We start from the raw sequence: 15,938 nt of genomic DNA, 5'->3' as shown, positions 1-15,938 counted from the left end.
AGACAAAAGACAACAGTTTAGACTATTATGTAAATGTATAGTTACAAGATCTTAAATGCCCAAAAACAGAAGAACAAAATATGAAAGGAAAGAAGAGTTGTCTCAAAGAGACAATTGTCATGAAACGGCAACTCTTTCTAAATTATTGGGGAAAAGAACATGAACCACAAGAAAACGATACAACTGAGCAGGACAAAACCGGTTGTTTTCAAGTATAATAACGTGAAACTCTGTAAAGAGATTCCACAATGAGTCTCCATGTTTGCTCTGTTTTGGCTTTGATCTGTACAGGTTTGAAAGATTTTTATTATTTTCTTTGTATCACATGAAATAAAAGTGCAGTTCGCGTTGAAATTATTTATACAAAAGCATCAGTCACATAGGGAACTGGAGATGATATATGTGTAGAAAGAAATTCTCAAGGATGTCCCAGACTTATCCACCATCATCCAGGGCCAAAGTACCACTTTGAATAAAATTGTGGGCCATGGAGTCAATTTTGTAGAAAGATCGTTATTATGTTTAGGACCAGGGCACCTACAAACCAAATAAGGTTCTATATCCTCATCTTTCAAAGGAAAATAGCACATTCTGTGACAGAATAAATATTAAATACAGTTATTTACTTAAAATGCTTGACACAATAGTTCAAATTTCATAGGATGTCATAACATATGTTATAATTATTATCTTCATCATCATCATCATCGTTATTATTGTTGTGTGTATTATTATTAAACATAAACCTGAGGCTCCTTTCATACTCAAGAGTCTTTGATTTCATTCTTAGTATTTCTCCACACATAATCACTGTAATAAGGTTTACAGGAGTGGCCTAGAGGGGAATTTAGGAATTGTGTTCTTTGGGGAAGTGTCATTGGATTTCCAAAAATGTGTACAATAAACCTAACACATTACATATCTCAGCAAATCTGAAAGACCTGCTTCTGATATGACATTATGATATTGGTTCTATTCATGAACATTTTCTACTGCCCTGAATTTTCTTCAGGGCAAATTTGACATCCTTATTCTGCAGACTATAGATCAAGGGGTTCAGCATGGGCACAATGGTGGTATAAAACACAGAGGACACTTTCCCTTGGTCCATGGAGCTCACAGATGATGGCTGCAGGTACATGAATGCAGCAGATCCAAAGAAAACGGCAACAGCAGAGATGTGGGAGCTGCAGGTCCTAAAGGCTTTGCACCTGCCCTCGGTGGAGCGGATGCGGAGGATGCTGGCAATGATGAAGATGTAGGAGGCAAGGATGGTGAAGGCAGGAGTCAGAATGTTAAATGCACTCAAGACTAGGACCAATAATTCATTGATGAAGATGCTGGAACAGGATATCTCCAGGAGTGGAAAGAGATCACAGAAATAATGGTTAATCACATTGCTCTGGCAGAAAAGGAGCCTCATCATAAAACCCGTATGGATTGTAGATCCAACGATGCCCAAAACATAAACTCCCACTGTAAGCCGGAAGCAGATGTGTGAAGACATGACGACATTGTAAAGCAAGGGGTTGCAGATGGCAGCATAGCGGTCATAAGCCATTGCAGCTAACATGTGACACTCTGCGATACCAAAAAGGAGGAAGAAATAGAGCTGAGTCATGCATGCTGAGTAGGAAATTATGTTCTTCTCAGTCACAAAGTTCGCCAGCATTTTGGGGGTAATGACAGTGGAATGACAGAGATCAATGAAGGACAAATTGCTGAGGAAATAGTACATGGGGGTGTGCAGGTGAGCACTGAGCCCTATCAGTGTGATCATGGCCAGGTTCCCCACCACCGTGACCACATAGACTCCTAGGAAGAGGATGAGAAGAGGCAGCTGAAGTTCTGGTTTCTCTGTTAGTCCAGCGAGGATGAACTCAGTCACTGTGGAATGATTTCTAGAGTCCCTTATCTTTGCAGAAGGTTCTGATTCTAAAAGAGAAAAAAAATGAATATTCCTCTGTATGTGTATTTGTGTGTACACATATATGTTTGTGTGAGTATATGTGAAGAGAAGAATAATTCCATGAAGATCATTATTCCTGATCAGAAGAGATTCACAATTCAGGGATCTATTGAGTCTTTCCTGCTGATCAATCAGTGATTCTGGTTGAACTGGAGAAGTAATTACAGACTTCAAGAACCTTATAAATTAGAAATTTCATAACCTTTTGCGGCACCTGAGTGGTTCTGTCAGTTAAGCATCTGACTCTTGATTTCGACTCAGGTCATGATCTCACAGTTCGTGGGTTTGAGCCCTGCATCAGACTCTGCACTGAGAGTTTGGAGTCTGCTTGGGATTCTCTCTGTCTCTCCCCGTCTCTCTCTCTCTCTCTCTCTCTCTCTCTCTCTCTGCCCATGCAGCTCTCCCTCTTTCTCTCAAAATGAAAAAATAAACTTAAAAAAAAAGATATCTCATAACTTTTTAAGAGAAAGCACCAATTTCCAGACTTTTAAAGTCAGTCAGAAGGGACATTACTACTGTTATTTGTGTGGCCTCTTTCTTCCTCCCATGTTCTATATGTATATATTAATATCATGCTAGTCAAATGGCAAACAATTTTGATTTATTCAGAATAAATAATAGTAGCATGTGCTTTCTATAATGAATAAACATAGGATTCATAAGTCCACAAAAAGTAATTATGTTGGTCTGAGCTTTTTTCCTTACTGTATCTCATCTCAAAATAGCTGAAGGATGGTCAATTACTGATATCTTTCCACCAGAGAATCTCTGCTTTATATGCACCAGCTCTCATTCCTCAGGCCGATCACCCCAAGAGCAGAAACATCACTGCTTGGCAGACACATCATGCTTATATCTCAACAGCTTTTCCCAGAACAAAGAGCCATTCTCCCTTATTCTAATTGGTTGATCCCAGGCTATCATATAATGGCTTAAATGTAGGTCATGTTGTCCACCAATATGACCAAGGGTGCATATGATTGGTCTAAGCAACTTGGATTTCCTGCTTGAAGTGGTGGAGGTCAGAAAATTATTTATATTCTCAAAATATGAGAAGGGATTTTGAAGACAAACTGTAGGTTTTACTCTCCTGGTCTTGTTTTATAATCCTGTATTTTGTGTGTGGTTTTTACAGAGTTCCAAGACAGTGAAGATATGGATCACTAGTGCACGCACAAATACAATTAGAACTTGTAGGTTATGTTCAATGCCAATCTAGAGTGTGATGTGTTGTTTTTTGTTTTTTTTTTAAAGACCAATGTACCTTGAGTTTCGACTTGGAAAGAAAATGAGTACATTCCAGAAAATGCAAATTCATATTCTTAATATTCAAGCAATTGTTAGATTAGTGTTTTTAGGTTAGGGTCAAATACTTTATGTGATATAGAAAAATTGGACAACTTCAGAAAACATGATCTAGAAATTTTTCATTTTAAGAGTGGGCAAATAACCAAAGATATTTTGCTGGCAAAGCAAAAATTCATGTGGCATGTGACAACATGACATGTTCAACAGTGTCATCTGTTCAATGTGTCACTGTTCAACAAATTGCTTTATTTAAGAAGTACTGGAAAGGTGCCTGGGTGGCTCAGTCAGTTAAGCATCCAACTCCTGACTTTGGCTCAGGTCCTCAGCTCATGGTCTGGGCTGGACATGGAGCCTGCTTGAAATCTCTCCCTCCCTCTACCCCTCCCCACCTTAAAAAAATAGAAGAAGAAGAAGAAGAAGAAGAAGAAGAAGAAGAAGAAGAAGAAGAAGAAGGAGAAGGAGTACTGTACTCATTGCCTATGTCTCCAAGAGAGTGAAATAAAGCTAACTGCTTGAAACTCTGGAGAGAAATCTTTGGTTTCACAACAAAGATGAACAGTCTCAGAAAGATCCTTGATCTTACAGTCAGAAATGTTTGAGCACAGCCTGAATAACCACTTTCCAAGCTGATATTGTTCAAGGACACAAGCACCTAATGGGTGATGGGATTAAATCATCCTTATCACCTTGTCCAGTTTCACTGGTTCATGATTCGATAATTCTAGCGGGTCTTGATAATTAAGTTAGACCAGAATGCATTGAAATCTCAACTCAACCCCATACTTGCTGTGCAACCTTGGGATAATTACATCCAATCTCCAGACCTCTGAAAAACAAAAAATGCTATCATCTGTCTCCAATGAAAACTAAATTAAATGATGCCCACAAGGTGCTAAGCACAGTTCATGGTTCTTGGTAAGAACTTAATAATGTCAATGTTAATTTAATTTTAATCTTCTGAATTTGCTCTGTTTTATATTTTATTTGACCAGCATTTTCTTTCCTTATTGATGGCCAGAGTTAATTTTTTTTCATTAGCACATCTTCTTGTCCCTCCTTCCTACACTGACACATACAAAATACAGAGAGTTGATATTTTGCACTGAATACTAACTTCCTATCATCAATCTTTTTCATAGTCTTCACATAAAGTCCAAACTAATTTCCTTGTCATTCAAAGATTTATATCATCTGGTAACAAAAAGAAAATTTTTCTTTTTCATTTCCCAGCAAGTATTACATGATTTAACCATTTCACAAAGAGCATTTTGATGGCTCTCATCATATTCTTTTAGCTTTTTACTTTTTTCATTTATTCCCTGTGCCCTGTGAAATCTATTTAATAGTTAGGGCCCTTTAGTTAAGGGCTTTCATAGTGAAAGCTCCAATTAATAAGACCATTTTCTGCATGTTCACAAAGATGTTTCCTATGTTTACATTTAGCATGTATATAATTCTGCATTAATTATTATGAGTTATGTACTGGTTCTTTTCAACTAAGCTGTAATTGCAACATAGTACTTGCCACATACAGCAAATATCAGTAAATACGTGTTTTTAATAAAAGTGTTAAAAGGATGTTAGACATAACCTAACATAGACTCAATATAAGTGAACAAAGTCTTCACGCTGCCTGGTGTGAATAAAAAAAAAGTATTTGCCATAATTCTATTCAGTAGGGGACAAGGAGATGATAAGTCTACCTTTTTGTTCACCTGATAATGTGAATATTAGAGTGATAACAGGTAGAAATAAAGAATGAGTGCACTGGGAGGGAGCTAGAGTAGAGAACTCTAAAACTTTTAAAGTCAAGGACTGGGACATACTCAGACATACCCCTCTTGCCCCAGAACTGCAGCCATGTATAATTCTCTCCTGCATTCTTCTGAAGGGAAAAATGATCTGATGATTCTGGTAGATAGTTCTGAGTACTAACCTGGCAGGACACCTTGGTGCTGAGGGGGCCTTGGACTAAAAGTCTTCATGGCAATAATTTAGGGTCACTGATCCTGATCTGTAATGAAGCTGATGGCCTTCTGCAAAGGTTGGTTGAGATGGTATGATGATTTTATACACTGGGCAGTGATGCCAAGAGTCTGATTAGGAACAAGGAATGATAATGGGCTCCCACTAGAATCTCATCCCATGGGTATCAACCTTTGGGAAAAGAAACACTCAGAATTTCCCTTTTCCCCTATTGGTTCTCAAGTGTTTGATAGTGTCACAAAGGTGAGAATCATTGTTCTTGTTAAATTATGGATTGAAAACGAGGAAGTATTAGATTTTGTTAGAGCTTGAGTGAATATCATGCCAAGTTATTTAAAAGGTCAAGAATTCATGTAACTTTTAAAACATAGTCTAAAGGAATTTTCTGAACTGATTTCCGACAAGGGATAAATAGAAAATCAGGGAAAACACTTTTGTATGTAAGATTTGAAAGTTGTTGTGTTCATTGACCTCTACTAACTATATTTAGATATCATAATGTGCTCATAGAATGGTATTACTTGGAATATTTCAACTTGGGGGCTGAATATAAAAGCATCTACTAGATATTGCCATAACCCCATGAGAAATTCCTAACATGCTTAACAAGGGAGAAGATGACTTATTTTCCTCTATAATTAAAAGAGATTTGTTGAGTAACAGTGTAGATACATTGTCCCTGAGACAATCCATATGTCTCCCCAGAATTTCAATATTTGACCATTTTGAAACTTGCATAAAACAAGACACAATGGACTTTCCATTTTCCTGTTGTGAATTCCTAAGAGACTCTTCAATTAGGAAGGTCTGCTTCCTTCCGGACCTAGCTATTCTCTGGTTATTCTTGCCACCAAATGGGCCCTGGATATAACATTTAAACTCAAAGAAGCAAGATCTTAAGGCAAAATGAAAAAGTACGGATGAGATCCTTTGGTTGTATTTGGGTTCTCTCAGGATTCATGGAAAATACCAGCTCAGCTACCAAATCTATCCTGGAAAGTATGATTCTCAAGAGGTCACAATATTGGAGTCTAGAAGCTCAAGGTAGATATTTTAGTGGACTGTCCTTCATGCTCTATACCCCTTTCTCCTAGAATCTGTGTCCATTTAAAATCTACGTGTAGGATCAGAAAACACCTTTCTTTCTACAATCCAGCCTGTCTCAACTCACAGAAATTGTACATCAAGGCCAATATTTCAGTTACTCAAGGTAGACATGACACAGACACCGTTCATCATCTCATACAGGCAAGAAGCATGATATGCTTGTAAGACAGAGTTCTGTGAGCTATTGCTTTACAATCAGATATAGAGCATATTTGAGTGTTGACTAATTCAGGATTTCTCCACCTGTTTGATCATCAGACTCACCTAGGGAGACTACAGTATTTATAAAGCTTATGACTGTAGAAATATAAACATGATCAAATGAGAATCAGAACTTCCTGAAACATCTTCCCTACACTCATTACTCCAGGGACAATCTAATCTCAGTAGAGGAACTCTGATAAACAGTTTCTCTTTCCATTTCTTCTCCCCAAGATTACCTCCACAGCTCTAAATAATTCATACATCCTGCTATTTTTAGATTACCAATTTTGAATGTTATCTCAACTATTATATTACATATGCAGTTGCTTTACTTGTTATTACCACTGCCTCCTTTCCATCCACATATTTGATACTGATAAAAATTCTTTTCTTAATGGTTTCTAGACCTTTAGAAATATTCTCAAAACTTTTAATTTGTCAACTGTCCAAATGCTCTCATCTGGAGAGATTTGTATTACAGATTTCCTATTCTAACGCCAGAATTAGTGAATCATAATCTTTGAGGTCACAGGTCAGTGTCTCCAATTGTAGGTCTTCAGTCTGCATTTCTCCAGCTTCAGGGTAGCAAACTCCTCCACTCCTTAGCCCACTGAGCCGTTCTGACCAGTGCACTCTGAAGGTTGGTCCTGGATTCAGGCATGCCATGCACCAAACAACAAGGAGACAAATATTCTTGAGGATTTCCGTGTCTCAAGGAACAAGACTTTGAGAAAAGAAGCAATTGCTGTTAGCATTTCCCAGGTGTCTTTTTCCTTCTAGATGTCCATTCTAGGGATTCTTTGTCAATTTTGGATTTATCAATTAGTAATAAAGATTTTTCACGGGATCACCCGAATTTTTTTTTTAATGCAGGTTCTGGTCCAGCAGGTGTGAATGGGGTTTGAGATTCTGCATTTCTTACAAGCTCCTAGCCAGTGGGTTTGGTTCAACAGTCCATACAGTGAATAGCAGGTTTAAGAGGATCAGGGCACATCCTGACAGGGTATCTTTCTTTTAATAAAGCCAGAACTTTTTTTTAAGTTGATTTATCTATTTTGGGAGAGAGAGAAAGCACGAGTCGAGAAGAGGCAGAGAGGGAGGAGAGAGCGAGAATCCCAAGCAGGCTCCTTACCAGCAGCACGAAGCCCAGTGTGGGGCTCAAACTCATGAGCTGTGAGATCATGACCTGAGTGAAGTTAGACACTTAACCAACTGAGCCACCCACGTGCCCCAATAGGGCCAGAATTTTTAAATAATTAATTGAACCATTTTTCTTTTATAAAATATGTTTATTTTATGCATAAGTAGGTAATATACTTACTTGATTCAAAGTCAGATCTATACATAATTGGATAGAGTTACAGAGTAAGAATTCAGAATTCTCGTGTAATGTTTGCTTTTCTTGAGGTCCTCACTGAAAATAGTTCCACTTGCTAAATTGTATATTTAAAGAAAATATTTTATTATAGCCACCAGTGTTCCATATTAATTCCTCTTTCTTACATATTTTTGCTTTTTTCCCCCTAAGCTGGGATAATTGGAAGCACATTGAGTGCAGTATGATTTAAGGTAAATTGGACACTCATATCAGGGGAGCTCTTATAAAATAGCATTAAATGCATTAAGTTCAATTCTCTTCAAAGGAGTTTAATTTTACATTAGTTTTGGGTTATATTAGTGTTTCTCACTTATGGAGGCACATTTAAAATAATCAAGGGTGTTTTTAAAAATCTCTATATCTAGATTGTACCCCATATCAATTAAATCAAAATCTTAGTATCTGTGGTCTGATGATAATATTTTTTAAAACCCCTAAACTTTAATGTGCGCAGGTATAATGAGGGAATCTTGTCTTTCAAAAGCAGATTCTTGATTTAATAAGGCCAGTGTAGGGCTTGAGATACTGCGTTTTAACATACGCTCAGCTTTTGTCCGTGCTGCTGGTCTGTGGAGCAACCTCAGGAATGGGGCATCAGAGGATCTCTTGTTTTGAATCCCTTTCACTATCTATGATTCTTTCAGTTTCAAGCAAGGTTTTACATTCCCACACATCCCAAAGCTTCTTTTAGCTTTGGAATAGCGGTGGCCACAGGATTCTGGGACATTTTTAGAAGAAACTATATGTCTGGAATGCCACTCTACAGGTGAGCAGACTAGAGCTGCCTGTTTCCTCAGTGTGCTGAGTTAACGAAGTGGGAAGAGAGTTGGAGGTGAAGACAGGAGTGGGAAGGGTTTAAAGAACCATTTCCATAAATGATTATACAATAATGAAAGGTACTGAAATTCGCAAAGCCACGGTTTCCATTCTGTCAGGATATATGTAGTGATTCCGGAAATTTAAAAATATGTGTGTGTGCATGTGTCCATTTTTACATATACATAGATAGAGAAACTGACAGAGAGAAATAGAGAGGGAGAGTTGAATTTTACAGACTTATGTAACCCAATTGCTTTGCTGTGAAATATTACCTAGAGCCCCATCTTGAGAGTTCTACCATCATTGTCCTTCATTTATTTATTTATTCATTCATTCATACATTATTTTATTTTATTTTATTTTATTATTTTATTTTATTTTTTTCAAGTTGGTTAACATAGAGTGTCGTATTGGTTTCAGGAGTAGAACCCAGTGGTTCATCACTTACATACAACACCCAGTGCTCATCCCAAGAAATGCCTTCCTTAATGCCCATCACCCATTTAGCCCATTCCCCCCTACTTGCCCTCTAGCAACCCCCAGTTTCTTCTCTGTTTTGAAGAAGTCTCTTATGATTTGCCTCCTTCTCCGTTTTTTTCTTATCTTTCCCTCCCGTCCCTTATATTCATCTGTTGTGTTTCTTAAATTCCACATATGAGTGAAATCATATGTTATTTGTCTTTCATCATCCTATTTAGTAATCCAAACTAGAAATTTGCATCCATCCTCAACACTTTCCTGTACCTTCAACTCACCTCGGTTCAGCCATGTCTGAACAATCCACTTTTCAAAAATCCCTTGACACTCTCCTTCCTTTCTGGCTCCACTGTCACTGCATGAAGTGTCCTGCTTAGAACAACCAAATGGGTGCTGACCGGTCTTGATTCAGCCTTGCTGTCTTTCCATTATCTTCCAACCAGCATAAGTGTGATACTACTAACATGTAAAACTACTTGTTTCACTCCCCTGCCTAAAAAAATTCAGTACCTCCCTTCACTAAAATGAGTGATGTCTGACAGTGATCCCGAGGTGATTCATGAACTGTCCTCTGTCTACTTTTCTCTTTTGTAGCTTTTCCATATTACTCAAAATATGACATGATTTTCTGGGTCTGCAGATGCTTTCTTCCTCTTTCTTGATGTTACCATTACCCTTCACTGAGTCTGCATTTCATATAAGAACTTAAGCCCCAGTAATTCAAGGGTCTACCCACCAGGTCTCTTTTTGTTTGTCCTGTGTGAGTGTTTTTGTGTCTGTTGGACAGAGCATTGGACTAGGGATCACACCTAAGAGTTGCAATTGTAACCATTTTTCTTACCCATTTTTGGACCGATGAAAATTAAGTCAAATAAAAATATGAGGGCTTTCTCATATGAACATTTGATATGAACGAATGAATGGTTAATGGAATACAGAGTGGTAAGATATTTATTTTTTTCTGTCTTTGGAAACTATATGTAAACACTGCAACTTTCATATCAGGTGAATAAAACAGCACACTCTCCTAGGAACATTGATCTGACAATGATGAGGTGGCAGGTTTGAACTGAGAAGAGAGAGAAAACAGTTGAATATTCAGAATTATCAAACAAATCCACAGTTACAAGATTTTAAATGTCCAGAAGCAGAAAAGCAAAATATGAAGGGAAACATGTTTTAAAGATAAAATTGACATGACATAGCAATTGTTTGTAAATTATGGGGGAAAGAGCATAACCGCATGAAAATGATACAACTTAGCAGGATTTTTAGCTTTTGTAGCAGTTACTTCATAAATAGCTGCATGGTCACTGGTATAAAGACAACAGTGTTGGTTGAGCTACTATACAAATTATTGCTATCAAGAATAATAACTTTACTTTCTGTAATGGGACTCTATAAGGGGTCTCCAATATTTTGCTTTGATCGGCACAGGTTTGAAAGATTCTGATTATATCAAATGAAATAAAAGTGAAAATAGGATTGAAGATGTCTATAGGAAAGCAGCACTGTCATATAAGGAACTAGGGAAGCTGTTTGTGTACAAGGAAATTTCTAGGATGTCTTAGACCTGTCTACAGTTACTTGAGGCCAAAGTACCGTTTAAGTAAAATCATGGGTCCTGGAGCCAAACTGTCTAGGATTAATAACTTATTATGTTTGGGACATAGGGCATTTACTCAAACTAAATAAGGTTCTATTTCATCTTTGAAAGGGGAATAATACTAGGGCTTGTCCTCAGGGGAAACTAAATATTTGGTAAGTAAATGCTGTAAATAAAGTTGTCCATTTAAAGTGTTGGGCATATTGCTTGATATTTTATAAAATCTTAATAATATACATATTGCTATTATCTTCAAAATCTTCATTGTCATTGTTGTTCTTATTGTTGTGTGTATTATAATTAAAATAAAACTAAGGCTACTTTCGTACTCCAAAGCCTTTGACTTTATTCTTTGTATTTCTCCACACATAATCACTGTAATAAGGTTCAAAGGAGTGGCCTGGAGAAGAATTTAGGAATTGTATTCTTTGGGGAAGTGTCATTGGATTTCCAAAAATGTGTACAATAAGCCTAACACATTACATATCTCAGCAAATCTGAAAGACCTGCTTCTGATATGACATTATGATATTGATTCTATTCATGAACATTTTCTACTGCCCAGAATTTTCTTCAGGGCATATTTGACATCCTTATTCCGCAGACTATAGATCAGGGGGTTCAGCATAGGCACAATGGTGGTATAAAACACAGAGGACACTCCCCCTTGGTCCATGGAGCTCACAGATGATGGCTGCAGGTACATGAATGCAGCAGATCCAAAGAAAACGGCAACAGCGGAGATGTGGGAGCTGCAGGTCCTAAAGGCTTTGCACCTGCCCTCGGTGGAGCGGATGCGGAGGATGCTGGCAATGATGAAGATGTAGGAGGCAAGGATGGTGAAGGCAGGAGTCAGAATGTTAAATGCACTCAAGACTAGGACCAATAATTCATTGATGAAGATGTTGGAACAGGATATCTCCAGGAGTGGAAAGAGATCACAGAAATAATGGTTAATCACATTGCTCTGGCAGAAAAGGAGCCTCATCATAAAACCCGTATGGATTGTAGATCCAACGATGCCCAAAACATAAACTCCCACTGTGAGCCAGAAGCAGATGTGTGAAGACATGACGACATTGTAAAGCAAGGGGTTGCAGATGGCAGCATAGCGGTCATAAGCCATTGCAGCTAACATGTGACACTCTGAGATAGCAAAAACAAGGAAGAAATAGAGCTGAGTCATGCATGCTGAGTAGGAAATTATGTTCTTCTCAGTCACAAAGTTCGCCAGCATTTTGGGGGTAATGACAGTGGAATGGCAGAGATCAATGAAGGACAAATTGCTGAGGAAATAGTACATGGGGGTGTGCAGGTGAGCACTGAGCCCTATCAGTGTGATCATGGCCAGGTTCCCCACCACCGTGACCACATAGACTCCTAGGAAGAAGAAGAAAAGGGGCAGCTGGAATTCGGTCTTCTCTGTTAGTCCAGCAAGGATGAACTCAGTTACTGTGGAATTATTTCCAGGGTCCATTATCCCCTCATCTGGTTCTAAGCTTAAAAAACAGAAAATGAGTGTACTTGTGGTGTGTGTGTGTGTGTGTGTGTGTGTGTGAGAGAGTGTGTGAGACAGAATAATTTTATGGAGATCATTATTTTATTCCTCATCAAGGGACATTCATAATGTTGGTATCTCTTGAATCTCTTCCATCACTCTAGAGCAACCTATGATTCCAGCTGACCAGAGGAAAATTCCAGAAACTTATAATTAAGATATTTCTAATTTTTAACAGAAAACACCAAGTTTTAGATTTTTTTTTTTGAGCTAGTTAGTAGGAAAGTTACTACCATTATTTCTTTTTTTTAAGTCTTTATTCAAATTCCAGTTAATTAACATGCAGTCTAATAACTAGTTTCAGGTTACAACAGTAATTCAACTACTGTTATTTCTAATGACTCTTTCCTATATCCTTTGGGGTATCCTATATGTATATATTAATGTCATACTTACCAAATGGTATAATGATTAAATTTTCATTTAATTCAAAATAAGAAAGAGTAACTTGTTTTCTACAATTAATAAACATAGGATTCACAACTCTGTAAAAAGTTGTTATTTTGACCTGAATCATTTTCCTTACTAGAATTCGAACTCAGAATAAAAACCTGAAGAACTGGGCGACTACCAATACCATCCCACCTGGAATTCTGCTAGTCTGCTTGTCGAGGGTTCCTTCACCTAGGAAGAAAGCTACTGCCTCATAAGGTAAGAACATAGCACACTTACACCTCAACAACTTCTCCCATAGTGAAAACTGTCTTCCTTTGTTTATAAATTCAACTAATCCCAGGGGAGTGACACAATGGCCAAAATTTAGGTAATATATTGCATCACTATGGCCAGAGAAGCAGAGGTTTATAAATAATTTAAGTCAATTGGACTTCATGTTGGTGGTGGAGGCCAGAAAACTACACTTATTCCCAAAATAGGAGAAAGGTTTTGGAAGAAAAACACCCTGGTGTCTTCTTATCATGTATTTCTCACGTACTCTCTACAGAATTGAAAGATGATAGAGGTATGGATTATTAGAACACGTGCAAAATACAACTACAAATTTTAGATTAAATTCAATACGAGACAACAATGTGATTTTTTTTTAAGAAAGGCTAATATATATTTCATTTAGATTGCAAAGAAATTAAAGAGATTCTAGAAAATGGACATTTATTTTCTTAATACTCAAGCAACAGTTGGAATATTGTTTTCAATTTGGGTTACAATACTTTCTGTGATTTAGAAAAACTAGAAATTTTCAGAAAAAGTATCAGAAATCTTGTCTTTTAAGGAATGGCTGAAGTAACTGAGGATATTTATTAGCAAAAAAAGATTTATGTGACACATAACAGTTACTGCCAAATGTTCAACATAATGCTACATTTAAAAGATGTTGGATTCATTTTTTTAAGTTTATTTATTTATTTTGATAGAGAGAGAGAGAATGCTAAAATTGGGAAAGGACAGAGAGAGAGGGAAAGAGAGAATCCCAAGCAGGCTCAGTGCTGTCAGCACGGACCCCCAGTGCAGGACTCAAACACATGAACTGTGAGATCATTACCTGAGCCAAGATCATGACCTAAGTCGAAATTAAGAGTCAGATGCTTAACTGACTGAGCCACCCAGGCTCCCCATTTCGATATTGGACTCATTTTATATGTCTCCAAGAGAATGAAGTCAAATGACCTGCTTGAAACTATTCGAAGAAATATCTGGTTTCACATCAGAGAACATTACAGTCACACATAATCTGATCTTATAGCCAGAAATGTTAGACCACAGCCTAAAAGGCCACGGAGCAGATATTGTTGATGGATGCAAGGTTTAGATGGGTGGTTGGATTAAATCATCCTGAATATCTCTTTAAATTCCAACTTTCATGACTGTGTCCTTCTAATAGGTCCTGATATTAGCATAGTAGCCATTGATGCAAAAAATTCAGTCCTACATTTGCTCTAATGTTCTGAAAAATGAAAACATTAATTTCTGTCCCGTGTGAAAATTAAATTAAATGATACCTGTAAAGTGAGGTCCCCAGCCCAGTTCCTGGCTCTTGGTAAGAACTTAATCAATGTCAGTGTTGTTTCAATTGTAATCTATTTAAGTATCTCCCTGCTCTGTTTTTCATTCGCCCAACACTGTCATTCCCATAACGGCGGTAAGAGTTTCCAATTTCTTTCCTCAGCAGATCTTCTTGTTGTTTCTTTCCATGAACACATGATAATACAGAGATTTTCAACTTTTTTACTGAATAGTAACCTCTTAAAATAATCAGTATTTTCCAAGGTCTCCAAATAAAGTTCAAACTAATTTGTCATTCAAAGATTTACAACAATAACAACAAAGTTTTCTTTTTTATATCCCAACAAATACCATGTTATTTAGTTATTTGGTAGACTGTTAGTTTTTACTCACCATATCCCTTTAGCTTTTCTCTTCTTCCATTCCATCTACCTTATGACATTTATTCAGCAGCTAGGATCATTTAGTTAAGAATTTAATATGAGAGAGGCACCTGGGTGGTTCAGTGGATTGAACGTCAGACTTCAGCTCAGGTCATGATTTCGGGGTTCATGAGTTCCAGCCCCACTTTGGGCTCTGTGCTGACAGTTTAGAGCCTGGAGCCTGCTTCAGATTTTGTGTCTCCCTTTCTCTCTGCCACACACACACACACACACACACACACACACACACTCTTTCTCTCTCTCTCTCTCTCTTTCTGTCTCTCAAAAATAAATAAACATTTAAAAAAATATTTGAAAAGTTTAGTAGGAGAGCCCCAGTTAACATGACCATTTTCTGTGTGTGCCTATGAATACATTTCTTGTGTTTTACATAAGCACTTACTTTATATTAATTAGTATGAGTTATTTACTGGTTTCCCTTCTCTACTAGACTGTAAAATCAATACAGTACTTAGCACAGTGCTTTGCATCTAGTGACCCTCAATGTGTTTAATAAAATTATGAAGGAAGGTTAGAGATATATTAACATAGACTCAATCTAAGTCGGCAAAGCCCTCACACTGCCTGAGTTGAAATGAGTAAACAAAAAAGTTTCTGCCATAATTTTATACTAGAGGGGACAGAGAGATAACAAAGGGGCCTGTGGTCATGAGAAAGTGTGAACAATAGAACGAGGACAGGTGAGGATGAAATGGCTGCGTACATCTCTGTGTGCGCTGGGAAAGGAGCCTGAGTGGAAAGCTAAGATTTTAAAATCCAAGGACTGTGTTTCAGACATAGCTTTCCTTCTTCACAGAGAATTCAGTGCCGTGTACTTTTCTTCTTCATTGTTCTGAAGGGAAAAATGATCTGACGATGCTGGTGGATAGTTCGGAGTACCAACCTTGCAGGACTCTTTAGTGCTGAGGGAGTCATAGCCTATAAGTCTCCTTTGGCCATTGTTTTTAGTCACTGATCTTGATCTCTGGTGAAGCTGATGCCCCAAACTGTCTGTCCCCCTGCAAAGGTTGGTTGATATTATCTGAGGATTTTACACTCTGGGTATAGATGCTAAGGGTCTGATTAAGAGCAAACAATGATAATGGCCTCCCACTAGGATCTTATCCCACAAGTATCCACTC

The 15,938-nt window shown here is 37.6% G+C and overlaps 2 protein-coding genes across 2 annotated transcripts; both read right to left on the bottom strand.

Annotated features, from left to right (window-relative positions):
- Positions 1–976: 976 nt before the first annotated feature.
- LOC123602216 (putative olfactory receptor 8G2) lies at positions 977–5,262 on the bottom strand. Its single transcript, XM_045486563.1, has 2 exons — positions 5,214–5,262; positions 977–1,935 (listed from the first exon to the last, which is right to left on the bottom strand). Exons 1-2 carry the CDS (start codon positions 5,260–5,262, stop codon positions 977–979), a joined length of 1,008 nt encoding a protein of 335 aa, XP_045342519.1.
- A 6,133-nt stretch (positions 5,263–11,395) lies between these two features.
- On the bottom strand, positions 11,396–12,334 carry LOC123600844 (putative olfactory receptor 8G3). Its single transcript, XM_045483272.1, has one exon. The coding sequence runs from the start codon at positions 12,329–12,331 to the stop codon at positions 11,396–11,398; it is 936 nt and encodes a 311-aa protein (XP_045339228.1). The 5' UTR covers positions 12,332–12,334.
- Between the last annotated feature and the right edge of the window lie 3,604 nt (positions 12,335–15,938).

Source organism: Leopardus geoffroyi, chromosome D1 (genome assembly GCF_018350155.1).
Source record: "Leopardus geoffroyi isolate Oge1 chromosome D1, O.geoffroyi_Oge1_pat1.0, whole genome shotgun sequence".
In the NCBI taxonomy this organism is placed as follows: domain Eukaryota; kingdom Metazoa; phylum Chordata; class Mammalia; order Carnivora; family Felidae; genus Leopardus; species Leopardus geoffroyi.
Note: the sequence above shows the minus strand (reverse complement) of the source record. Positions and strands in the feature narration are given on the sequence as shown.